The sequence below is a fragment of the Zootoca vivipara genome, chromosome 10 (assembly GCF_965207765.1).
Source record: "Zootoca vivipara chromosome 10, rZooViv2.hap1.1, whole genome shotgun sequence".
Lineage (NCBI taxonomy): Eukaryota > Metazoa > Chordata > Lepidosauria > Squamata > Lacertidae > Zootoca > Zootoca vivipara.
The window spans coordinates 47,159,150-47,185,807 of NC_142593.1; the positions used below are offsets into that span (position 1 = coordinate 47,159,150).

Consider the following 26,658-nt stretch of genomic DNA (forward strand, 5'->3'; position numbering starts at 1 on the left):
CCCCATCGTTCTGCCCGGACACTGAGGTCCAGCTCCGAGGGCCTTCTGGCGGTTCCCTCATTACGAGAAGCCAAGTTACAGGGAACCAGGCAGAGGGCCTTCTCGGTAGTGGCACCCACCCTGTGGAACGCCCTCCCACCAGAGGTCAAAGAGAACAACAACTACCAGACCTTTAGAAGGCATCTCAAGGCAGCCCTGTTTAGGGAAGCTTTTAATGTCTGATGGATTTCTGTATTTTAGAATTTCTGTTTTTTTGGAAGCCGCCCAGAGTGGCTGGGGGAACCCGGCCAGATGGGCGGGGTATAAATAATAAATTATTATTATTATTATTATCTCACTGAAATGAAGAACATACGAGCCCTGCTGGATCAGGCCGAAGTCCCATGTACTGTAGTCCGGAATCCTCTAGCCACTGGGGTGGGGTGGGGGTGGGAAGTGTAATGCTCCATGCTCCTGGTCAACAAAAGAGGTTTAAAGACTCTCTCAAGGCAATTTTTTTTAAAAAAAAATGTAGCATAAACACCGACAATTGGGAAACACTGGCCTGCAAGTGCTCCAATTTGAGAACAGCCTGTACCAAGTGTCATGGACTTTGAAGATGCTGGAACTCAGGATGAAAGTGAGAAATGTGCTAAGAGGAAGGCACCATTTGGCAAACCCTCACCGTGATCAACTCCTGCCCAGAAACCTATGTCCCCACTGTGGAAGGATGTGTGGATTCAGAATTGGCATCCACGGTCACTTGCCGTTAAAACAGTGTTCATGGAAGGCAATCTTACTCGGCTACGAGTGATCACCAAAGAAAGAAACAGGTGACAAACACAGGACTTCCTTGGATGCAAAGAACAGAAATGTGGAAGTCTTTACATCCAAAAACATTCATGCAAATATTAAAGAAGAGTAAGTTTCTAGTCCTCATGGGGGAGCTGGAGGGTGGCGGGAAGCAGAGACTCTCTTTAAATGTGTACAGCTACAAACTCCTTCCCAGGATGAGATACCGGTACTCTACCTACTCCTTGGGGACACCCTAGCCAGCATTGTGTGCTGGCCATTTGTTCCCCTGAAGACGCACAAGCATCCCCTTGACTGCACGCCTACTGTTTTTGCTCGGCTCGTAAACAAGCTAGCAACCAGTCCCGCTGATCCGCGAAGCAGGCGATAGTTCAAAGTGGGAGGACCGATGAGAGAGAGCGACTGACTTCATTGCAATCCGAACATCTGCATACAATGCAGTGTTTAAGCCCAGGGAAGTCTGTCCCTCTTTGCTGCCCTGCACCTAATTGCATCCATGCCGCTGTGCAAAGCAGCACCCCTTGAAACTTTGCAACGGACCTTTCCGATTTCATGCATTTCAAGTGAAGTCGTACTGAGTTCGGGGCAGCCTCTTGGACTTCCATGCACAGGTTTGCAGCACCCTCGATCTGCGAACCCTCGGGACACGCAGGCATGCAGCATCCCAACCACCCACCCACCCCTGGAAAAAGGAGGTGAAATTGCGGCTCACTTTCCTCGCCGTTTGCCCACTGGGTCGTCCTCGTTTCAGCAGCCCAGAACAAAGTGGCGGAAGCCCGAGAAGGCGTCCGGGGGCGCGCGTTGCGGCCAAGGGGCGGGGCGGTGCAGAGCAGGGGAGGGGCCACCGGCAGGCAAGGGGCGTTAATGGCGCTCTCCTCCCACGCACCCCCCACCTCCAGCTCAAACCCGGCCTCGCCGCGCCATGTGTGTGGCGACCAGGCGCGCGGGCTGCTGCCACCCTATTTAAACAGAGGCTATGAGACCAGGAGGAGCAACGGAGGTCCACCGAGATCACTCAGGAGGCAGAGAGACGGGGGACGGGGGAGGAGGAGGGGGAGGAGGAGGAAGAAGAAAGGGGAGAAGGAGAAGAAGATGCTCTTGGCGCCCCCGCCACCATCGCAGCATCAGGGATAAGTCGCGGGAGAGTTGTAGTTGAGTTGCAAAACATCCCCCCCCCTTTTTAAAAAAGAAAAAGCAACACATTCCCTACTAGGCATCAAGACGAGAGGGGGAGAGAGAGAGAAAAGACGAGGCGCTCCTTGTTGTTGGATCCATACAAACTTTGCAGGGCTTGCTTGGTTTTTTTTTCCCCTGGCGCGTGCTCTTCTTGCATCTTTGGGTACGTAGTTCCCGTGCAGAAGGCATTCAGGAGTGCTTTCCCACCCCTCTCCGAGTTCTTTTTTTTATTTTGCATCGCAACCATGCCGTCCTTTTTCTTCCTCGGCTGCTTTTCTTGCAGTCTGATGGCTTGGCTGCTCCTCGCCGGCGGCAGCAGCAGCCTCCCTGGCGTGGAGGAGGAGGAGGAGAAAGCGCTGCGGGTGCTGGTGCTTCTCCCCAAGGACAACGCGTACCTGTTTTCTCTGGCGCGGGTCAAACCGGCTGTCGAGTACGCTGTGCGGCGCCTGGAGGCGAACGGGACGCTCCTGCCGGCGGGCTACAAGTTCCGGCTCTTCTACAACGACTCGGATTGCGGCAACGGGGCGTTGTTCAGCCTGGTGGATATGGTCGCCTTGAGCGGCCAGTGGCCGGACCTGCTGCTGGGCCCCGTGTGCGAGTACGCGGCCGCGCCCGTGGCGCGCCTGGCCTCGCACTGGAACCTGCCCATGATCTCGGCCGGCGCCTTGGCCGCGGGCTTCGGCACCAAGACGGGCGAGTACTCGCACCTGACCCGGGTGTCGCCGGGCTACGCCAAGATGGGCGAGATGTTCCTGGCGCTCTTCCGCCACCACAACTGGAACCGGGTGCTGCTGGTCTACCACGAAGACAAGGAGCAGCGCAGCTGCTTCTTCGCCGCCGAGGGCGTCCATGTGGTCTTCCGCGACGCGGGCTTCCACATGGACGACTTCGCCTTCGACGAGAGCGGCAAGTACGCCGAGGACGTGGTGCGCGCCATCCAGGGCGGCGAGAAAGGTGAGGCGGCGCGCGGGCCGAGGCGGGGACCGACCTCCGGGAGAGCTGCCGTTACCCAGAGCCAAACGAGGCTCCTCCGGCTGGGGGTGGGCGAGCGCAACGCCTGGACGAGAGTGCGGAAGGAGCAGCGCGCAACTCCGGAGGGGCGTCCTAGGGCCCTCGGGAAGGATCCTGAGACGCTCCTCTTTCCGCACTGCTTGGTGCAGACACCTAGGGGAAAGCGGAGAATTGGCCCAAGGCAGCCGCTCTTCCGGAGAATCTGCGCCCCGCGATCCGCGCGAGGTTGTTCCCGAATGCGCTAGCATGTTGGGATCCATTAAAATAACGCCTTTGCGTTATTCGGCATCTCTGTCTGGCAGCACCTCTTCACTATTTCCAGCTTAGAGCTATATTCGCTTTTTCAAAAAATGGGGAAGGGGAGCACATCCAGACTATCGCCAGAGTGGGATTCAGTCACAGACACATTCAGGTTGCCCGATTATTGTTGCTTGGGAGGGCTGCGGAACAAACCCACATTTCCCAGAGAGCAGGCTTTTTGCGATATGGAAAGTGAAGGGGGAAGGCACTGGAAACTGGCTAGCGCTTGTTTTGAGACAGTTATCGCACCTCTCTGCAAACAAAATCGGAATGAATGTTCAGTAAAGAGGTTACCATCTTATTGGCAGGGTGCTTTGTCCCAGGTTCAGTTTGACCTATCCTCACAGTGGCCCTCTGATGTAGGCTACTATTATTCCCATTTCACAGAAGGGATAAGAGGCCAAGGGGGAGCAACCTGCCTTAGACCAGGGATGTAACTTGAATTGAGGTCTACCACATCCCAGTCAAATACACCCAGTTCCTGGGAGAATTCAGCTACACTCTTCATTACACTCCCTGCGACAGCTTTATTGTTCCTTTTCCCAGGGTTGCCACCTTTATCAATGGTGAACCTCTCCTTTGCATATATTAAAGTTAACAAGAGCATTCAAATCCATTAAAATGTGTCAATTGACTTGTATGTAGCTTGGGAGCACACAAAAATATACATTTGGGGCCTGTGTGCTCAACAGCTGCAGAACAACATGGAAATTATGGCGGAGGTGATAACTATGCAGTTGTTCACCAGCTTTTTCCATATTGAAGGGCAGCATGATTGCTAGCACAGCATTGGTACACGTGAAAACATAGACAGTATATGTTTCTTCGCCGCCAAAGACCTCTGAAAACATATACAGTATAAAACAACCTCTGAAAACATATACAGTATAAAACAACTAAAGGCTAGTTTTAAATAACCGTTTTAAAAACATACAGTATTCAAAAATGATGAAGACACAAAAAGAATGTATTATCAATGATGCCACAAGCACTATCCAGTAGGTGTTCATAACATTCTGGAAAGCACAGTATCCCTAGCGCCTCTTATTGCAATTAGATGCACTGGGAAAATGGGATTTCCTAAGCAGGCACATTGGCAGATGGTCAATAGGGGATATTGCAGGCTGCTATTGGTGGATCAGGAATGGATAGGAATAAACAATGGACATCAAGGATTTGTTTAAACAAGGCATCTTCTGAATGGCACATAACCCAACTCCTCACTCTTTCCTCCACACAAGTATTCTTAGATCTGGTCTTATTTATGTAATAAATGTATACCCCCTCCTTTCAGGGCAAAAGCCAACAACAACAACAAACCCTTACAACAAGTTACAAACAAAAGGGTTGTACCCAACTAGGTCAGATTAGACCTATTGAAATCAATAGACTAAAATTAGTCTAGTGGACCCACTCTTCAGTTTGCCGTAGTTGGCTAAAACTCATATATTTTGCTGCTTTTTCATATGCTGTTAGGGGATTTGCTACACACTTTCTCTTGTGTCTATACATAATGGAAAGTGGTATGAAATAAGAATGCCTTTCCACCCACTCTGTGAATGATTGAGTCAGATATGAACAGTGGAAATCAAGGGTGCAGCTGGATTGCAGAGTCTGAATGTGCTGCAGACTTTCCTGGATTATTTTGTACAGATATATGCATGCATACTGTACATAGATCTGGTACAGTGCCTTAGCTTTTGAGTTTGAGGTAATGAGGACGTTCAGTTCTCACCTCTGCCCAGTTAATGTAGGTATATAAGGCTCTTGAAAGATTGGGTCTCCTTCAGAGTTTGGTTTTCTACTAGGTCATTTTCTTCTGTCCTGTTTGTAATTGAGCAGGAATTGCTTGGAACGGATTCTTTAGAAAGGATTGCATTTTTGTTGATGTGGAGCACTTCCTATGATCCTAGCACAGAAAGTATGATTGAGTGTGGGCTGTATTCAAACAGAGAGAACAGGAACCCCCTGGATGCAGCATGACCCAATGTTCATTTGACTAGCCTTATTGTCATTTGCATTAGCAAAGCTTATTAAGGCTTTCTAAAACATGTACTGTACGTATGCACGTGTGCTTGTAGCTCCAGCTAATAGCACCTGGACTGTGTGTGACAGGCTAGCATGCATGATGTGATTGCTAAGAATTGTGACCCAAGCAGTTGCTGTGAGATGCACATGACTGTAGGAGCAGCAGATGACCGTAGAAGCAGTCATTGTCTTGGGAATGTAAGATCAGGGGAGAAGGGAAATGAACTTGAGGATATGCTTTTCGGCATGCCTTTTATGAAAAAAATAAAATAGGAAAGCGAATCCTGTCAGAAGAAATGCCCCAGATAATATAGCAAGAATGAGTTAACACCAGAGTTCTGTTTCCTGACTTCCTGTGCAACTTTCTCAAAAGTAATGTTCCTGTCTATGCCAGCCTTTCTCATTTCCATTTTCTGTTTCTTTGTTTAGATTTGCCAGTGAAGGAACTGGGCCAGGATTTCCCCTTGCATTTCCTTCAAAAGCTGACTTATCCAACGTTTCATTACCTGCCTATGTAGAATCTATATGGGCAGGTTATACAATTTTGGAGAATACATTGTCTTAAAGATATAACATTTTCCGTGCTTCTCTGGATTGTTTTTCTGTCAGTTACAAATAGTTCTTGTTTGGAGCTTTCGGGCCAACTACTCTCAATAGCAGCAGAGTCTAATCTTCTGTGGTGTTTCCTGTTTTTATTCAGAGTAGGAAGTTGTTCTCTGGTAGGTCATACCCTGTTGGCTTTTGGACTTCTAGAGTTCAGCAGGGGTAGCAGGAAGCACAGGAGCCAGATTTACAATGAATGGGGATTGAGATATACTCCATTGAAACTTCAGATTGATACCTCTGGGCTGTTCATTGCATTTGCTTGTCACCTGTTACACAAGAGACACCACAAAGCCTGACTTCCGAACTGCCTTGGGATATGTATTTAAAATGCCCTGGCTCATAGTTATTCCTGATCATGTACACATCTCTCTTCTCATTTATATATGTGTGTTTCTTCTGAAGCAACAGTTGAACATTTACATATTGTAACTTTACGCTCTTGTACAGCAGAAAGAAGTCTGCTGCACTGTCACTCTAGAAAAATCCGCTTGCAGGTGCAGGATGCAGATAAACTGAGATAAAACACCCTCTTGTAACATTTGGGGAGTGGAGTAGGCTATGGAATAGAGATGTCACGAGCTGTTGAAATGTTTCTCTGCATCACCAGCACACCTCAAAAAATCCCGAGTGTCTGAATGAAAGCTTTCCACTTGTGCGGATAGACTAAGCAGGAGCTATGTCTGCATTAGAATCTTGTTCAAATGGCTTCTTGATTAATTATAAACCTTGACCCATAATTTAATGTGGCAGACAGACATTTGCATTGAATTATAAAGCTGGTATTGGCTTGCTTCATATGACAGTGACTAGGGTTACTTCTTTCAAAGTCTACTTATATTAGACAAACTGTCTTCTTTCTTTTGGTAGTTTAAAAGTGCACTGTGTACTGTAAGTTGCTAGCTCAAGGTGGAACTAAACATTTGAGAGTAAGCATGGGATTTTCAGCTGTGTGTTTGATGTCCATACATGAGAGAGGGGCATATACAGTAGAGAAGTGGGAGATGTGGAGCAGTGGGGGTGTTTAACTTTTCCCTGCTCCTTCCAGCTTTATTCTTATCATCTCTACGCCAAGCAGGACATCCAAGACATGCTTTCCTAGGAAGTGGGGGAAAGCAGACACAACAAGAAGTTGCAGAGTGAGGTCAGGGCAGGGTTAAGCACCTCTTCCAATTCCCTCTCGTAGCTCCTGCAAATGTCAGCCCACCTCTGCCTTGTATATCAAGAGAAAAAAGGAATTCCTAGCACATTTATAGTTTCACCATCAGACAAGTGCCATGTTTGCACATTGTAGTACAATCCCTGGATCAGACATAACTCTCAGCTAGGGATTATGGTTTGTTTCCTGCATGTGTGAGCAGAGATTAGTCTTAACAGCCCAGAAAGGAATATTTACAGCAAACCATTAACCATAGCTTACCGTTATATTGAAACTGAGCCATCGTATTTTGTGGAAAGTGAATAAATTCAATTTTTTATTCAAGCCAAGGACCCCTCCTGTTTGATTGTTGTTGTTGTTGTTGTTGTACTATATAATAATAGTTCGTTAGCAATCAGCCTCTTTTTCAAGGTCTTTCATTTTAAGAATGCAAAAACCCCATGAGCGTACCCAAAAGGAAATGGATGGACAGCAACAAATCTGATGCTTAACCTTTCATTCTTTTATAGTGACTCTGCCTATGTTAGGAGTGTGGGAGATGTTTTCTTTTGGCCATGCTGAATATAGAGTCTCTTCCCCCTCAACCTTGGAGAGATCCCGTTGAGTATTGCATAAATAACAAAGGCATTTTTTGGAAGGAACCATCAGGGGAGCACATGGATTCCTGACTCTCGCATTTGTTCAGCAATACGCTCATCAATTTAGAAAATCAAGCAACTGGGAGACAAGCAGCTTGGAAAACAGTTTGCTGTTGTGCTTGCTGTTGAAAACTTACAATACAATAAATGGATTTAATAATCATTTCTTAGTGTGATCTTTAGTGATACACATTTTGGGTGGGAAATGGTGGATACAATTAGTTACGAAATCCAGGGCTTGAGCTGTAAGTATTGGGAGATACATTGTGGGTCTTCCCCAGTCTCTTACAAGGACTGAAATGGGGGTTGGTTTTTAGACTGAACAAATGAAGTGAACAAAACCTTCCATGTGACTGCTGCTTACTTCCCCATCCTCCAGGGTGGGGGAACCTTTTTCACCCTGATGGCATTACATGGCCTCTTGGGCAGCCTTCCAGGGGCCATATGTTAATGGTGGGTAAATATGTCTCTTTTCTTAGTACAGTAGGCTGACCTGCACCCCTATCATGGCATCTCCTGGCCCCAAGTGCTCACCCCTCCCTCAGTTGGAGAAAAGCCAGAGAGACCGACTGAAGGAAGATTAACCACATATGGGGAAAATATTAGTGCCCCACCAGGACCACCACCTGCCCCTTTGCTTTAAAAATAGGACCTTTACTCCCACTATGCACTGTATATATGTTTTGGGGCAGACACTGCAGTTTACAGAAATAATCTGCTGTCATGTGCAGACTGAACCTCATTTAACTACACATTAACTATCTCATTTATATGTCAGTAAGAAATAGATAAGCGCTATCTCTTACTATACAACGTTGTCTTGAATATAGGACTAAGTAAGCTTTGCAAGTCATATTTATACATTATTAGCTGTACTTTTATTTTGCCTGTCCAGCTGTTTTCTGCAGACTACTCACAGCATGTTAAAACCAACAAACAACCACAATTAAAACTCTCAACGAGGTGAAGCAGCAGGTAAATCCCATGTTAAGGATCAGCAACTGGCAGATATTGGGCCAGTGCTGCTCCCCGAAAAGGCCCCTAGTTACCAACCCAAAGGCAAAATAGGGGCATGAGTCTGGGCCTGTGACTGTGGTAACAGGACATGCCAGTCACAAGACACTGGAGGATGGTGACTGAGGCCTTGGTCCTCTTTCCTCACTGGGTCTCCTCGTTATAAGTGACCAAAAATACATAGTCCTTTACACTCTCTACCTACAACGTAATGACTTTAATCAGGTGAGAACATGTAATTGCAGTGATGGTGGATAGTTGATATAATTAGCTCTTCTGTGGTTTGTTGCTCATGATTTATCAATACTTGAATTCTTCAGTGCTTTGGGTCAATCTTGCTAATTGATACTTGAGGAATGACTTTGATTCTGCTTACCGGTACTTAATGGCAGATTAAATATATATATATAGGTTAGAACTGAGTGGGTATTTTTGAAGAAAATCCAGCACAACTTGTTTGTAGCTAGAAAGTGATCCATGCATGCGCTGGATTTTGCTTGTAAAAGTTGCATGTGTGCATCTGAAGCTGGCAGTCAGCCCCAAGTGCCATACTCTCTTCACTGCCATGGCAGCTTGTTAGGAGATTAAACTACGGGCCTGCACCAAGCAGGAGATTGGACTAGGTGACCTACAAAGCCATTCTCGAATGCTGTGATCCTATGAGACTGTGCGGCCAATGCATCTTTCCAAGTTGAGATACTGCATCTATCAACTCAGCAGTTATTAGCAAGCACAATGCACCTGTGGGGTTTCACTTTGTCCTGTGAGGCTTCAGACTACCCCTCAATCTGAGCAGTTTGCCTTCTGCACCAGAACCTGTGGTGCTCTAGATGGTGCTGGAATCCAGCTCCCATCAGCCCTATCAAGCATCAAGCCAATGGTCAGATAGGATGGGAGTTGTAGTCCAACATTATCTGGAGTGCCATAGATTCGCTATCATTGCTTACTGCTAGCAGAAGGCCTGTAAATTCCTTCTGGTCCATGAGCATATCACTTGCTTCCTCTTTGCCTCCATGCCTTGTCTTGTCTGCCTCTTTGTTGATGAGCAGCCTTCTGCTTGCCCGACTCAGCTGGGGCCTTTGCTGCAGACCGACTGCTCTGATGAGTGATTCTGTAAATGCAGAGACTCACTTAATCAAAGTATAATTTATGAAGCCAATTTTCATTCATTAATTTGACAGTTCTTTTCCATGTGTAGCTATCTTAGGTTCAGCACAGATAAGATTTCAGTTGTGATCTTTGTTTTAGGTTTAAAGCGTCTGGCTAAAGCAGACAGGTTTTTCTCGCACAATCTAAAATACTTTTCTTACCATGTCACAGGTTTTTTTGAAGATGTTCCAGTTCTCTTGATTTAGATCTGGTGAAGTTTTTAGCAATTTAATTTCTGTAACTCAATCATTCTACAGAATGGCAGGGTTTGTTATCACTGATCTTGGTTATTCAGATTAAAGCAGCCTCCCCCAGCCTGGTGCCTGTCAGACTACAACTGCCATCAGCCCCAGCCAAGTGCTATGTTTTCCAAAACATCTGGAGGGAACCAAGTTGGAAAGTGCTGGATTAAAGGAGAAGGTTGTAGCATTACAATCTAGGAATGCCTAGTTCACAGTGCCCAGGAAAGAGTACACAACTACCTTTAAGTCATTGAAATTATTGAGCACGACTAAGTTATGTCCATTAATTTCAGAGGGTCTACTCTGAGTAAATCATAGTTGACGACCACCCTAAGTCTTAAGAATCACAGCACTCCTCCTTTTCTGCACATTGTTAAACATTATGGGTATGATCCAGCCAAAGCGAAGTGTTTTTTAATGCTTTCCAGGAAATATCCTAACATATACTTACAATGGTATTTTAAAATGCTTAACTTTAATTGGATTGCCCCCTAACTATGTATTGTTAAATGTTCCAACTATGTAAGCATTCCCTCCAACAAATAAAAAATATGCCATGAAATATTTAAAATGTGGATGATGAAATTGATTGTTTAAAAACCCCACAAACATTATGTCAATGAAAAGCCTGACAATAATACGCCATCGCGGGTGGTGTCTTCAAATAAGCCTAGCAGAATTAGGAGCTGGGCTTCTGCAGAGTGGCAGTGAAATTCATCCCATTGGTTGCTATATTTTCCTTTGAAACCCCTAGCCTTGTCACTGGCCGTTATATCCAAGATTTTGAAAAGCAACTGGAGGACATTTTAGGTCCTTATCTCCAGCTGTACATAAATTTGACAATCTGTTTCCAGCAGTTTGAGGAATAGTTTCTTATCTGTGTTTTCCATTTCTTTTCACCAGTTGTGATCATGTGTGCCAGCAGTGACGCAATAAGGAACATCATGTTGGCTGCACACCGGCAAGGAATGACCAATGGAGACTATGCTTTCTTCAGTATTGAACTCTTCAATAGTTCATCATATGGTAATGTGGTTTCTTTCCTCTGGTGGGTTCAAAGCTTTTGTAAACACAGCAACATTTTAAAGATCGCTTTAGCCTTTAAGTTTGTAAAATATGCCACATGGCATTGTCTCTTCTCACGCTTATTAGTATCCACTTGGATTATGAAATTAGAAGGGGGAAAGGGGGTTTTAAAAGTTCGGTGTATAAAGAGAAATTGGTGATGCAAAAAAGAGCTAAGACTGGGAAGAGATATGATAGCCACATTCAAATAACTCAAGGGCGGCCATGTGAAAGAGGGAGCAAGCTAGTTTTCTCCTGCTCCAGAGGTTAGGACTCAAACCAATGAATTCAAGTTCCAAGAATCACTAATCACCAGGAGGAACTTTCTGACAGTTGAACTTTCTGTTCAGCAGTGGAACGGACTCCCTTGAAAGGCAATGGACTCTTTCCTTGGAGGTTTTTAAGCAGAGGTTGGGTGGTCACCAGTCATGGATGCTTTAGTTGAGATTCCCGCATTGCAAGGGTTGGACTAGATGACCTTTGGGTACCTCCCAACTCTACAATTCTATGATTCTATGAAATGTATGAAAAACTGATAGCCTTTATTTATTTTTCAATTTGTTTTTCCCTCTGTCTTGGGAGTTCAGAGCTGGATTTGAGTCCTGTGAGATAGCTTACGTTGAGAGATAGTAACTTGTCTGGCACCACCAGTATGTTTCATATGCCAAGCCAATGTCAATTTGAACGTGCATCCCCATTGGACAACCACGTTATCACATAGGAAGTTTGATCCACACATGTTGGTGCAACTTCTGGATGCTCAGGAAAGATAATGAGCATGGGGTTGATCTATATGACCTCAAAGATTACTTCCCATTCCATGAGTCTGATCTCAAAGGCCTGGCTTGTTCAGAAGCTGATAACAATAGTTTTCCATTTCAAACAATGAAACTCTGGTTAGCGGAATGTGTTCCTGGTTTGTTTGCTGATTCACAGTGAGGGGAGAGTGCGGGGGCCCATTCATTTCTCAATTGATTAATCAAAGGTATACTCATCCAAACATCCTCATAGAATCCCACTAGACTGGAGGTAGAGACATGATGTGGATTATTTGCTCAATTCATCACCGAGCAGCAAAGCCTCAAGGTGGCTTATTATAAGAACAACAAGAAATTTTTTTTTTAAAGACAAAATTCCTAAATATAATCACCACAGTAATCAGACACACTCCCGACCCACCTCACTCCTCTAGCCATCTTTTTCTTTTCTCTCTTCCGCTCTTAAATTCTTTTTGATTTTTCCCCCTTATTCATTAGTGTAAATTTCCAGTTATAAAAACTAGGTTTCCAGGGAGGAGATTATAGCGGTTGTGTTGTGGCACTCTGATGTCTGTATTGTCAGTGCACAATGTTATTGTGCAAAAAAAAGAAATAAAAACAAGCATATCTCTTGGGACCCCCCCAAAAAGGGAAATGTTTCTATGTTTCCTTTCCTTAGGTCCCAAGAGTTATGCTTGTTTTCATTTCATTTTTGTCCTGAACTTCCTGTAAAGAATGTCAGACTTTTGCCACACATCTCACCCTCCAAAACAGCATGCTACCTTTTTTTGTAGTACAGTGTGTAGCCTTTTGTTTTAAAAAACCTGCATTAATGAATCACGCAGGTTACAATCCATCCACATTTAATTTCAGTGCGAGAGATTTGATAATGTGTCTGATGCTCTCATAGGTGATAAGTGTGATTTAAAAGTGTTTAAGTCTGGTGGATTGTGCGTCTTTGTTAGCAGGACAACATCCTTTAAATCTCCGGCTGCCACCAGCAACACATGGGAAATACAGCAGGAGGAAAGGGGGAAAACGAGCTCTTTATGGTAACTGGCTTGGAATTGTAAATATTTTTATTTCTCCCTTAGGTAATGGCTCATGGAAGAGAGGAGACAAATACGACCTTGAAGCAAAGCAAGCGTACTCATCCCTCCAGACAGTCACACTACTGAGGACAGTGAAACCTGAATTTGAGAAGTTTGCCATGGAGGTGAAGAGTTCTGTACAGAAACAAGGAATCCATGATGATGATTACGTAAGTGCCCGATTATGAGGCTAGAGCTTTTGGCATCATAAAAACACCCTCCTAATTAAATCAGAGGTGACAAAGTGGCCTTTTCTGAATTGGACCAAATTGTCAGAGTGTTCAGCTACTTTTTCAGAACACTTTTCCTGGTAGCCTTAAAAAAAGCAACCCCACTTGCAAGAGAAAATTGCTCGTTCTGTTTGTTCACAGTCATCTGGAACAGAGTTCCTTTCATCTTCATCTGTCTTGCTCATCATGAGGCTTTTAAGGGATGATGTGGGGAAGAAACCGATTCTGTAACCCTTACTGTTTTTTCTGCGTCAGGACTTTCTTAGTTTTCCATTTAGCTCCAGGTTTCTCGTGAGTTATCTCAAAAGCCATTCCAACAGAGAACCAAGTTATCCTCTAGCTCCTTGTCCTGTCCTCGCCTTATCAAATAATGTATTGCAGTCAATCAACAAATCGCATTCTTTCCCACTTGTGTTGATGGGTGATACTTGGGAACATAAACCATGCCATGAATCCTGTCCCCCACTTGAGACCTTTTCTCACTCCTTTCTCTATAGTTGTAGCTGGGTTCTATTGCAAAGGACCTGGGTGAACTTTATCTGCTCTCTTCACTTGAACAGGCCAAATTTGAGAAGTCTTGTTTTGCCATTGTAACTTTTTTCTTTTTGGTGGTCTCTGCATCTCTTTCTCTCACTCTTTTTATATTAGTTAAGATGCATTTAAGGTGTATTTATGTCTGCTCATGCAAACGGGAAATGTGGAACCTATCAAAAGTGAAGGGGGAGGAACAAGGTTTCTCAGATGCAGCTTGTGAGATTTGCATTTTGCTTCCTTAATTGTGTTACAGAAACATCTTACGGTTTATGAAAATAACCTGAAAAGAGCTCTTTTGCAGTCCCAACTATTCTGAACCCAGAAATAGGAGTATTGGAGTACAGTGGTACCTCTACTTATGAATAACTCTACTTACGAATGTTTCTACTTACGAATGGAGCTCCGTCTGCCATCTTGGATGTGGTTTAGATAGGATTTTTTCTACTTACGAATTTTTAGATAGGGTTGCTTCGACTTACAATTTTTTTCTCCCAATGCATTCCCATGGGATTCGACTTACAAAATTTTTCGACTTATGAATGTGTGTTCGGAACGCATTAAATTCGTAAGTAGAGGTACCACTGTATCTAATACTGCTGTCGTGGTCTTGGATCCAGAGAGAGAGAGACAGTTAGTGCTGCATCAGAGGAGGACATAACAGAGGAGGTTTATACTGTAAACTGCCCTGTGGCCCTCAGATAAAGGGTGGCATATAAATTTAATTAACTAAATAATAACAACAAATCCGAGGAAGACCCTGTACCTGGAACATTTCAGGAAGCAGCCACTGAGGCAGTTCTTCTGGTGGAGGCTTCCTGAGATGAAGAGAAGGCACAGCTGTCTGTCCCTAATCTCCAGGGACTTTGCTTCTTTTATCCTCTGGCTCCCAATCATGGTTTCTTGCCTGTATCACTTTATACCAAAGACTCCACCCCAGAACTTATCTCAGCTCTGTGCATTCTGCTACACACACACACTCACACACCAGCATGCCAGTCCCTGAGGCAGCAGAAAACACCACTTCAGTCAAAGACAGGTTGCAAAACAAAGCATCCCTTTAATTGAGGACTGATTTCCTTCAGGGAGGTGGGGCCTATAGCACAGACCGCCCTGCCTAGGTATCTTTGCCCTCATGGGAGTTCCAAGTCAGTACTGGGGTAATAATATACTGGGTTGCCTGCTCCCCGTCCTTGGCACTGATCATTTGCCTTCGCTTGGCTCCAGCTCCCACAATCGCTGTCCCAGGTTCTGACACCAAACTGTATGCATCTCTCTTATTATTCATTTATTTTATTCCATTTGTGAGTCATTAATTTTTTTATATAAAAATAAATAAATCTCTAGGCAATTATGCTTGCCTGCTTGGCCCTGTGGCCCATCTGTGGCTATTGCTGTAAGTACATTCCTGGCTATCCTGCCTGCTGCTAGGGTATAGCTCCTCGGCAGCTTCAGTTATGAACAGCACTTGAGCAAAAAATCTTGTTCTCCATCCATGGGTGAGGCCTGTCTTTACAGGAGATGAATAATGATTAGGTTCCTAGAGTGTAAGTAACAGCTGTTTGTAGATGGTGCAATGTGATTAAGAGGAAGATCATTCCAGGTTAAAGTTTCAAAATGGTCAGTCCAAAACAATGGTTAGATGTTAGCAGTAACATCCGTTGTCGCCGTTTTCTGCTTTTAAATTATAACTTTGTTGCAATTTTCCTTAACATTAAAAGTAAAATGAAATGAAATGTATACTGTTTGGGTGGCATCCAGTTGGTGCCCCTTTGCTAACAGAATGCATTAAGAGCAGAAAAAGGAGGGAGGGAATTTTCCGCTTTGCCCCTGCAGTCCCTTAAAATCTGCTCCCTAAGACCCCCAGGGTAGATTATATTGAGGGGGGGAGAGGAAATAGCACAAAATTGCCCCCTCTCTGTCCACTTCCAGATGCCTTCTGTCAGCACAGGGCATCCGTTAGATACCACCCTTTTCTGTAGGGGAGAAATGACTTCCTGGAAACCCCCAAATGTTTTTATCTTGTGAAGATTTTAGGCATGGAACATAACAATGGGGAAACATGTAATGTTCTTTAATAAACCCTTTAAGAAATGCCAAGTTCCTTGATAAATATTCCATTGTATGTCAGTGACTGAAGGGTTCTTAGGTATTCCAAAGACACTTTCGGCAAGTGATTTCAAATATTGTGTGTTAAATCCAGGCAGCTGCCCAGTGGTATGAGTGCAAGATTTTTCCACTACAGCAATTTCCATTCTCTACACTGGCTTTATATTACAGCTGCTGAATGCAGCATTTGACAGGCAGGGTGTCAGAGGATTCTGTTTTGTTTGGTTTTTTTTTAAAAAAAACACCCCACCAGAGTTTCGCCTGTTCAGAGGCACTGAACTGTAATCTCGGCTGTTTCACCTTCTTTTTCCCCATGAGAACACCCTCTATGGAGCTCTGTTAGGAATAAAAGTTCTGTGTCAGATGTGGCACAGCCCTCATTGAAAGTCTACCAACTCCTTGTAGTTGTAGATAGTAGGAGCAATCATTTGGAACTAAAATCCATTTTGTATGCCCCTCCACAAAAGGTTAATGGGACACAGTACATCTAGTAATTTCTAATGCCACCCCCCCCCAAATGCAAATCATTTTTAGTAGCAGACCTTGAATTCTGTTTTATACAGATTTGGGTTTAAAGCCCCACTGTAATTAAACTTCTTAGGACTTGTGAAGGTTTTTCTTTTTTGAACCGGGGTGGGGGGGCTTCTGCCCCGCCCCACCGCCCAGGCCGGAAGCCATACAGAACACGGTCTGTGTGAGAACATGACAGGCCATTCAGGAGAGGTGGATGATGCTATATTTTGCTAAGATGTCTGAAAATGTTGCTTTGAATGGTAGCTGTCCTCCTAGCATTTAATGCCAAACTGCTACAAGTCTTAGCAACGTCAGTACGGTGTCACATTGACACCATACATTTAATGCAAACTTAAAGCACATGGTTTACCCTAAAATAATCCTGCAAACCGTAGTCCCCCAAAACAACAAACCCCAGCACCCTAAACAAACTACAGTTCCCAGGAATATTTGGGGGGAAGTCAATGTGCTTTAAAAATAAGTTGTGAATCAGGTTAGCCATATTGATTTGTATGCTGTTGGTGGATTTTTGTCATTGCCTTGTTGGGCTGTGTATGTGGTAAAGGGGAACCATACCGGGGTGAAGCCGTCTTCTTCTATTTGTCCCCGTGTCAGTTTCAACTTACTGGTTAATTTTTCTAGTAAAGCTGTTTCCCATACTGTTTGGTACAATTGGTCCATGCTTACTCTTGACAGGTCTCTCCAGTGTCTGGTTATGGTGTTTATGGTTGCTGAGAGTAAGTGGGTTATGAGTTCTTTGTGATGCAGGTGGGCATTATTATCCTGGAAGATGTTTAGGAAGGCCAATTCTGGGGTTATTTCTAATGTTTGCTGGGTTATTTTACATATTTCTCTTATGGTTGTTGTCCACAATAGTTGGATTTTGGGGCACTCCCACCACATGTGGAAATATGTGCCTGTTGAGGTGCATCCTCTCCAGCATTCTGGTGAGGTTCCTGGGCATATTAGCGCTAGTTTTCTTGGTGTTAGGTACCACCTGTAGGTGATTTTCAGAGTGAGTTCTTTTCTTTTTGCTGATATGGATTTAAAGGGGTTTTTAGACCACATTTTGGTCCATTTCACTCACCCACCCCACTCACACACAAAACAAAGACCACCACAGCCAATCATAAAGGAACAACCATACCCTAGGCCAACCCTAACATCTCTCACCACCAAAGGAACACAAGCGAACAGCAGAGAACTTACACAAGCGACGCTGACAAAAAAACCCACACATATTAAGCAAAATAGAAACATTGTCATCCGACCCCACCCCCATACACCCTCCCCCCATCTACCTCTCTTCCCCTTCCCAATGTCTCAACAAATGAAACTGATTTGCAAAAATGTTATGAGAGAGATTGCACATATCTTTGTAAACCAAAAAAACCTTAATAATAATAATAATAATAATAATAATAATAATAATAATAATAATAATAATAATAAGTTGTGAACATGACCTCAAAGAGAACTTAGGAGTTCAGTCATAGCATTGAAAAGGGAGAGGAGACAGGGAAGTGGCACTTTGGAGTTCCACAAATAATAAACCTAATTTAAGGCCATCTACACACCTCCCAAGAACTGTACTGGAAATTTATATTCGGATGTTGGCACTGAAATATGAATAACAATAAACCATAGCAGCAGTAGGGTCCCAGGGTAGAGGTGGCTGGATCAGTCTGCTACTTAGTCTGTTTTTGTTGCACATGTGTTGGTTATTGAATCCATCCTGTACTTTACATTGCATTAGTGAATTTTTGAAACTGAAAAACAGATTAAAGTTTGTGTTTAAACACGAACATCTTATTCAACTTACTTGCATATTTGAAAAGTGGTTGAAGAGCTGCCTTTAACATTTTAATCCCTTTTCAAAGAACAGTCAAAGTAACCACTCCAAGCATATCTGCCTCCAGAACTGTATACTGTTGTAGGTAACCATCTCCCCCCCCCCATGATCACAGGGATCTTGTCAGTTCCATTTTGAACACAGTCTTGGAAGCAGAAATGTTTGTTCTGATCCATGAGTTAGTCTGGGAGGAGCACATCAGGCCAATTTGCTTCAACTGTGAAGCAAGCAGATTCCTCAAGTGTCCTTATCCAAGGCCATGGTTTGAAGTCACACAAAGGAGGAAGGGATGGGGGAAGATTTTGCTTCCTCCTTGGTTTATATCCAACAGATGCAGCTGATTTCAATGAAATGTACTTGTTGCAAGTAAGTGTACTTAGGATCTCTGTTAGGTTGAATCTGTCTGGAATATTGTATTCTAAGAAAGTCCAAGGGTGCCTTCCTGAGGAGAGTAGTAGAGCTTTCTAAATAGAAATCAGTCTTCATCGGTTACAGCCAGTTGGCCAATATATTATTATTATTATTAGTCGTCTCTCATCAAACTGGAATTTCCTGTGTGAGCAAATCTGAACACTGAACAGGTAACAATGTTTCTCTCAACTGTACTTCTTTCAGAATTGGAACACTGTGTTGGTGTAAAGCAATTGTAAGGTAGAGTGCATCTGCAAATGTAGTTGATAACCTGTTTCCAGGGTCCTTAATGTGAGCTATACAGATATCCTATTGCATTGGTTTTCTTGTACTGTCCCTGTCCCACTGCTGTCTCGTCAGTCTATTAACAAAGCAGTAAATCAGTATGGAATAATATTAATGTAAACTTGAATTATTTAAACACGTGTTGTAGGATTTTTTTTCCAAGCATAGCTTTTTAAAAAGCAGAATTGAACAGGCCCTGAATTGGTGCCTGATGGGGAAACCCCAAAAATATGAACTCTAGACAGTATTCTCACCCAAAACACTCGGCTTTGTTATGGCCCTTTAATATTAGGTGACCGTGTGATTTCAAGCGCCTCACAATAAATATCAGTAAGCACACTTGTGTTTGATTTCCCATTCTGATAACAGCATAACAGGAAAGATGTTGAGACTAAGCCATTGTCAATGAAAGCTGCTGCATTTGTTCATAACTGTGTGTGTGTGTGTGTGTGTGTGTTATCTCAAGTCCTGCTAACAAAAGCATAAAGAGTTGATTTACTGTTCTTCATTCTGCCTTGGTGCAAAAGAATACAACCTTGGCCTTGAATAGGAACTCTGCTCAGAAGGACGGAGAGTTGTTAACAGTTCTCGAGAGCCATCTGCAGTCTTTTAAGCAACACGGTGAAAATACCAGTATGTTCTCTTAAATCACACAGTAAAATGTAACCTCAAACTACTGCTAATAGCAAAACATGCACTGGGGGGGGGACAATTCCAATGGTAGTAATCTGCCATCATAAATACACCTTAACTTTGGACTGTATTGGCTCAACAAGCCAAAGTAGGAGGAAAGATGAAAGACAGGCCTCCTGAAACTATACCATAATTCAGTTCTTTTGCTGGCACCTGCCTATTCCCATTTACCTGACAGGTGGTAATACAGTGGTACCTCGGTTTGCGACCGCAATCCGTTCTGCGGAGGTGGTCGCTCGCCGAAGGCACCCTTCTGCACGTGCGTGAAGCGCCAATAGAGCGCTTCTGCGCACATGCGAGCTGAGCAGATCGTGTATGCTCATCTGACGCTACAGAATCCGGATATATACACTTGCGGGTCCGCGACAGGTAGGCTTAAACCGAGGTTTGACTGTATAGCCTTTCTAAAATCCCATAGAGATAGGAAAAAAGGATATCTTCTGATTCTGATGAAAGTTTCTTAATATATTATATGGTTCCATTATTTTCCTCTTGTGATCCTAGAAATTTACATGAAGCTAGAATTCTAAGCATGCCTACTCAGAAGTAAGTCCCACTGAATTCAGTGAAGCTTACTCCCTGGTATGTGAGGTTATGTTTGCAGCCTAATTCGCTAATTCAGAAGCACGATGACTTGGCAGGAGCCAAGTCTAGCCTCACCCACATATTCCTTAGCTGGTGGTAAAATTACAAACTGTCATTTTATGACTCCAGCCTTAAGCCCTGAGATAGCTATTGTTAAAAGTAAACGCCAAAAACTACGCGAATCTATAGCACAAAAGTTTGTTCCCAAGTTGGCATGTCCTGCATACTTAAAGCTTACAGAATCTGGCCCTGGGCATATGAAATTTCTTTTCAATAGTCTATTGTTTTGTAGAGGAAGGTGAACAGTATCTTAAATAACTGCATAAATCTGGTTCCCTCTAGATTACTATTACTGAACTTTACATAACAGGGCACCCATAAGAGATTTTATTCCATGGATTAGATAGGGTGTATGTATAGAAGTTTCAATAATGCCATGCTCTCTTCAGATATATGTACACCACTGTTATGTTTTCTTATCCAAAAGACACTGTACAAGTTTACCAAGGGCAGAAGCTGGTTCTGTTTTTCTTACTTAACAGAAACTACAACCTTTTCAGAATCAAATGACATACATTTGATTTTGATTTTTGTTTCTTTGAGATGCTGTTGTTTCTTATATTTTTATCTATACCTTTTCCCTGAAGAACACAGAATTTAAAACAATGTAAAATACACTTGAAAAGCACTTCAGAGTCAGGGCTTTTGAACCAGACAGCCAGGGAGTATTGTCCAAGAAGCTGAATGGTCCCCAAGCCCACGTGAGCAACAGCTCCTTAAATGACAGGTGGCAACCTGCCCCATAATTCCTGCCATAATTCAGGAAAAGACTCCTTCGGAGGCAAGGTCCTCCCCATGAGGAGACCTCTCTCTGATAACTGGTGGAATTCAGCAGGACCCTGATGTGGTTCCAGCAGCTCCAGTTCAAAAGTACCTGGGTGGGAGAGCTGTTTTTCCATCAGCTACACACCTGGCCTGAACACCTATCTGTGTGTGGCCAGGCTGTGTATTGCCTCTTGCCCTTGGCCTGTGCCCTGGTCTTTACTGCTAGCCGTTTGCCCAGTTCCTGGACTGCTTGTGGGCCTTGTGGACCCTCTTCAGTTGGGAACCTGGCCTGAAACAGGACACACTGGGATATTGATGTATGGTCCATCTGTACTGCCCCAGTCACTATCCTGGCAACCACATTCTGCATCTTCCAGACCATCTTCAAGGGTAGCCCCATGTAGAGTGCATGGAAGTAGTCCAAATGGAAGTGCTGCAGCGAACTAGCCAGCTGTAGTGGAGCATAAAGTATACCTTGCCACAGAAGCCATTTGGGCCTCTAGTGACAGATTGGCTTCAAGGAGACTGTACACCTGCTCCTTCAGATGTGCAACCACCCCCAGAGCAGGCTGCCTACCTAATTCCCTAATATGAGAACCGCCTGCCCACAGCGCCTCCCTCTTAATCAGTTTCAGCCTCGGTTTATTGGCTGCCATCCAGCCCACCACCGGCTCCAGCCCCCACTTGTCTAGTTGCTGGTACAGCCTTTGCTGATTTATATGGCATGGAGAGGTAGAGCTGCATGCCATCAGCATACTGATGATATTGTACTTTTTCCAGTGGTTTCATAACACAAGGGACGGAATAGACCCTTGAGGAACCTTACAGCCTTATAGCCATAATAATAAGTGAATCTACTCTGCCCACATTGTCAACATAGCAATTTGGTCATGGAAACTGAAATTTCAGTGAAATGTCCCTTATGCAATAATAATAATAATAATAATAATAATAATAATAATAATAATAATAATAATATATTTATTTATACGCCACCCATCTGGCTGGGTTTCCCCAGCCACTCTGGGCGGCTTCCAGCAGAAAAATGAAATAATCTATTAAACATTAAAAGCCTCCCTAAACAGGGCTTCCTTCAGATGTCTTCTAAAAATCTGGTAGCTGTTTTTCTCTTTGACATCTGATGGGAGGGCGTTCCACAGGGCGGGCGCCACCACCGAGAAGGCCCTCTGCCTGGTTCCCTGCAACTTGGCTTCTCGCAACGAGGGAACCGCCAGAAGGCCCTCGGTACTGGACCTCAATGTCCGGGCAGAACGACGGGGGTGGGGACGCTCCTTCAGGTATACTGGACCGAGGCCATTTAGGGCTTTAAAGGTCAGCATCAACACTTTGAACATCACAGTCAGTTCTGTCAAAAGCCACTTAAAGATAAACGGTCATCAATTGGGGTACTCATCCATGGAACTGGGTCTGAAGCCAGAATGAAATGGGTCCAGATAATCTTCTTCCTCCAGACACACCTGCAGTTGGTTGGGTGTTAGGAAAGGTGCACATATCTATTGCTGGCAAATAGCAATTTGGCTACAAAGGAAGCAGTAGCTGTGGGAAGACGTGTGACCCCCCACCCCAAAACATGCACACAAATTGCCCTTACTGGCTGGAGAACAAGTGTCTTGCAACAAATGAATAGTTTGTCCATTCTTCATGCTATAAATCCACAATTTCAATTTTTAAAAGAACATTTATATAATAATATATGAGTGCTGAAGAGGGGTATGATTTGAATATCCATAAGAAAATGAGTGGTGATCAGGCTTGTAGCCATTATAGTGTTACTATGCCTGTAAAAAGTAAGGACAACCCCAGAGTAAAAATAGATCCTGACATACCTAGTTTACTAAAAATTGTTTTTCAGTTAAAGTTCAGGCACAGTCCATTTTTATTAAATGATTCTGCACTCTTACAGGAAATTGGCTTAGGCTTTGCTTTTCAAAATTATTAATGCTACCTCTGTTACTGGTTTGGGGGTAGAATTTAATAAATGCTGCTTTTATTTCAGATCCAGTATTCTGAGCTGGGATGATTTTATAACCTTGGCTATTTGGCCTTTTGAGGTTAGCAAGGCCACCCATGGCTTGTTTTTTCTTCTCATTTAAAAGCAAGGGGAAAATTAACTAATTTAACAAACATTCCAGCAAGGTTGGTTGGATAGAGCGGGGTTGCATTGTCTGGTGGGATCAGAGTTTTGTCACTCGGTAAGAGGCATTTCCTCAACACTAATGTCAGAGAGAATGAAGAGCAGGCCTTAATTGATTTATAACTTTTCTTGTTGAAAGAATGTGCACCAGTGCATTAAATGAATTATTTTAATCAGATATTCTTTCTCTCTCTCTCTCTCTAATGAGCAGGTCAGTTAGACAACATTTGTCAATGAGAGTTGAAGGCACTGCCAGTCTTCTGAAGCAACAATTTAGCATTGTGTTGATTATCTTTAAAAAGCTACATGGGAGGCAGCAGAAATTGGAATGCTTGTCAGCTGATCCATAATTTCCATGCCAAATACTCCCACTTATCTGTCTTCCAGTTCCCTCAACCCCTCTCTCTCTCTCTCTCTCTCTCTCTCTCTCTCTCTCTCTCTCTCACTCACACACACACACACACACACACACACACACACACACAGGCATTCTCCCCCCCCCCAAAAAAAACACATTATCCATTAATTGGGACTATACAGTTACAGAAAGTGGAGGTTTTGGAAGATTGCTAAGCACTTCCTAAAAATCTCTTGTTTAAAAAAGCAAAAATGTTGCATGTTCAGTGGTGTGTGCACCACTTGTCTTTTCCCAAACCAGCCAAGTAGGATTAATGACAGGCAGGCTTTTGTGTCCTCTTTTAAATGCATCAGGAGAGAAAGGAGAGGAAATAAAGAGGCTGCTGCCAAGGAATAATTTGTACAAATGAATAGAACTATTCAGTATCTGGAGTGCTTTGCTAATTGTCTTTGAAAGAATAAAAGCAAACCACAGATTTGCTTTCAGTGGCAAGAAAAACCGAATTCACATGGCAAGCTTATGTTTTGCTGACGGAATCAATCCACTATCAATTAGTAGTTTGTGGCATGACTGTATAGCCACCAAAGACACAGCAAGAGCTTTCCCACTATCTTTGTTGAAAGGATTAAGCCCAAGATACCTGATGTTTACTGACAATGAATAAGTGTGCATGCACACGAAAGCTCATACCAATGACAAACTTAGTTGGTCTCTAAGGTGCTACTGGAAGGAATTTTATTTTTATTTTTTTGTTATGAATAAAATTACATTCTTATTTTTCCTTATGCCCCGATGCATTTTTGTCCCTTGTTTATGTGGACATTTTGAAACAGACTACATCTACCCAGTCCTGGCCCATTCAATGTTATGTTTAGTAGTTTAGCAACCTAATCCTTAGGTCCATTTATTGGTTTTCAGCATATTATCCCCAGTTGGAATCTCAGAGTGTTAGAACATAGACATATTTTCCTTTGAATGAAATACTTGGGAGACATTTAGAGCAAGTAGGGCAGGAAGAAAACCATCCTTGCTGTAAGGCAGGGGTGGCCAACTCCCAAGAGACTGTGATCTACTCACAGAGTTAAAAACTGGCAGTGATCTACCCCCTTTTTTGGGGTTCAGGTCAAAGTTGTTGAGCTTTTTAGGGAGGAGGAAAGCCACATTTCTGGGGGGTGCAGGGCAAAACTGTTGAGCTTTTTTTAGGGGGGCTAAAGTTGTTGAGCTGCTTTGGGGGAGCCAGTGATCTACCAGTGATCTACTACAGATGTCCAGTGATCTACCGGTAGATCACGATCTACCTGTTGGACGTGCCTGCTGTAAGGTATTGCTGAGGCTTGGAATTAATTTTATGGTAACATACGGCTTGGGTGTAGGTTAAGTTGTAACTGAAGGATTTCTAGTACAGTACATTTTTGCAAAGCAGTTTTGATGGATTCACATTCTGCAGTCCTAATCAACTTCAATCCCAGGGCATTAAAGCTGTGCCAATGCCAGTTTTTTTCTTTCATAAAATATTTCTGCATTGCTAATCAAAGAGAGCCACGGTGGTTTACAAAATCAAAATGAAGCCAACAAAATGAAGCCAACAATAAAATAAGAAAATACAAAATTCATACACCAGCAATGGCAGATTAGTGGCAGGATCAAAAACAACCACAAAGCAATGTAGAGCAAAGACATCGTAAGTCAGCTTTAAATCCTGCCAGAACTGGAAGTTATAGAAGCCACGCACTCATCACCAAAAGCAGCAATTCAATGTGTAGTCTTCCTCGGTTAATGCTTAGTATTAAGTGTAGCAGTACATCATTGTGCTGTGAGTTTCCACACTTGCACTCCACTGCACTGTCTGCCACTTGTGGATATGGGAACAGTAAATAATATCAGGTCATGTATCCTGTAGTACTACCGGTAGATGTTACAGGGGCGGGAGGGGAAAGAGGAGATGCAAGACTGTTGCTTCTGGTAGGAGCCACATAGCTCTTGCTATGCTTACTTTTGGCCTAGGTAAAGGTAAAGGTAAAGGGACCCCTGACCCCTGACTTGCGCGCTCATCTCGCATTATTGGCCGAAGGAGCTGGCGTATAGCTTCCAGGTCATGTGGCCAGCATGACAAAGCTGCTTCTGGCAAACCAGAGCAGCACATGGAAACACTGTTTGCCTTCCCGCTATAGCGGTTCCTATTTATCTACTTGCATTTTGATGTGCTTTCGAACTGCTAGGTTGGCAGGAGCTGGGACCAAGCAACGGGAGCTCACCCCGTCACAGGGATTCGAACTGCCGACCTTCTGATCAGCAAGCCCTAGGCTCAGTGGTTTAGCCCACAGCGCCACCTGGGTCCCTTTTGGCCTAGAGGGGCATTATTAAGTAGCACATCTACATGCCAAAAGAAATGTGTGTATATCAACGCCGGTGAACTTATTGTGGAATCTTCTTAAAGAACTGCAAATGCTATGGCACACAATAGATAAAATTCAGTAGAAGGCAACAAATGGATCCTACCTGAGGCATATTTTTGTGGCGTGGGGTCCAACTCTTATTAAAATCTGTGGCCATTAACTTGAATGAAATGTGGATTGAATCCTAAGCCTGCAGCCCTTCTGTTTAAGATAAGTAAAAAAAAAAAAAGTATGATGTGGAAAAGGCCCGATTTGTTTTGATGGACTCCTGTTATGGACTCATCTATTGTTCATGTTTAAAGTTAAACGTTTGACAAGGGAGGGCATAGGAATGATTATGTACAAGCAATGGAACATGTGAAAGAAAAATATACAAAGTAGAATCGGTTCTCTCATGTGCGGTGTCCTTCAAGTGTAGCCCTCAGTGCTGGACATGTTGTACCCCAAATGAAGGAACCTACATTGATATTTGAGTCCATACTGTGGTTTGGTTCTCTGTAATGAAAAGCTGTGTGTTTTGAGCTTTCTGTTTCCATTAGATGCTAAAAACGTCTGTCCCAATGAGAAATCTCCTGAGGGCAATGAGACCTTCTGAGCACTGTGAACCTTTACAGCTATGACTAAACTTATATATTTAGGAACGTTAAGTTTGGAGGAACATTGTACTGTGTTATATGAATGCCTTCATG

At 43.6% G+C, this 26,658-nt stretch overlaps 1 protein-coding gene across 2 annotated transcripts in view; it reads left to right on the forward strand.

Annotated features, from left to right (window-relative positions):
• The first annotated feature begins 1,714 nt into the window (after positions 1-1,714).
• Positions 1,715-26,658, forward strand: part of NPR3 (natriuretic peptide receptor 3) — a 49,823-nt gene continuing 24,879 nt past the window's right edge. The window contains exons 1-3 of one of the 2 annotated variants that reach the window (XM_035100533.3): positions 1,715-2,922; positions 11,016-11,138; positions 13,030-13,196. In XM_035100533.3, coding sequence (XP_034956424.1) covers positions 2,214-2,922; positions 11,016-11,138; positions 13,030-13,196 — 999 coding nt within the window. In that variant the 5' untranslated portion in view covers positions 1,715-2,213. The remainder of the gene's footprint in view (positions 2,923-11,015; positions 11,139-13,029; positions 13,197-26,658) is intronic. The other variant, XM_035100534.3, reaches the window with a different exon arrangement.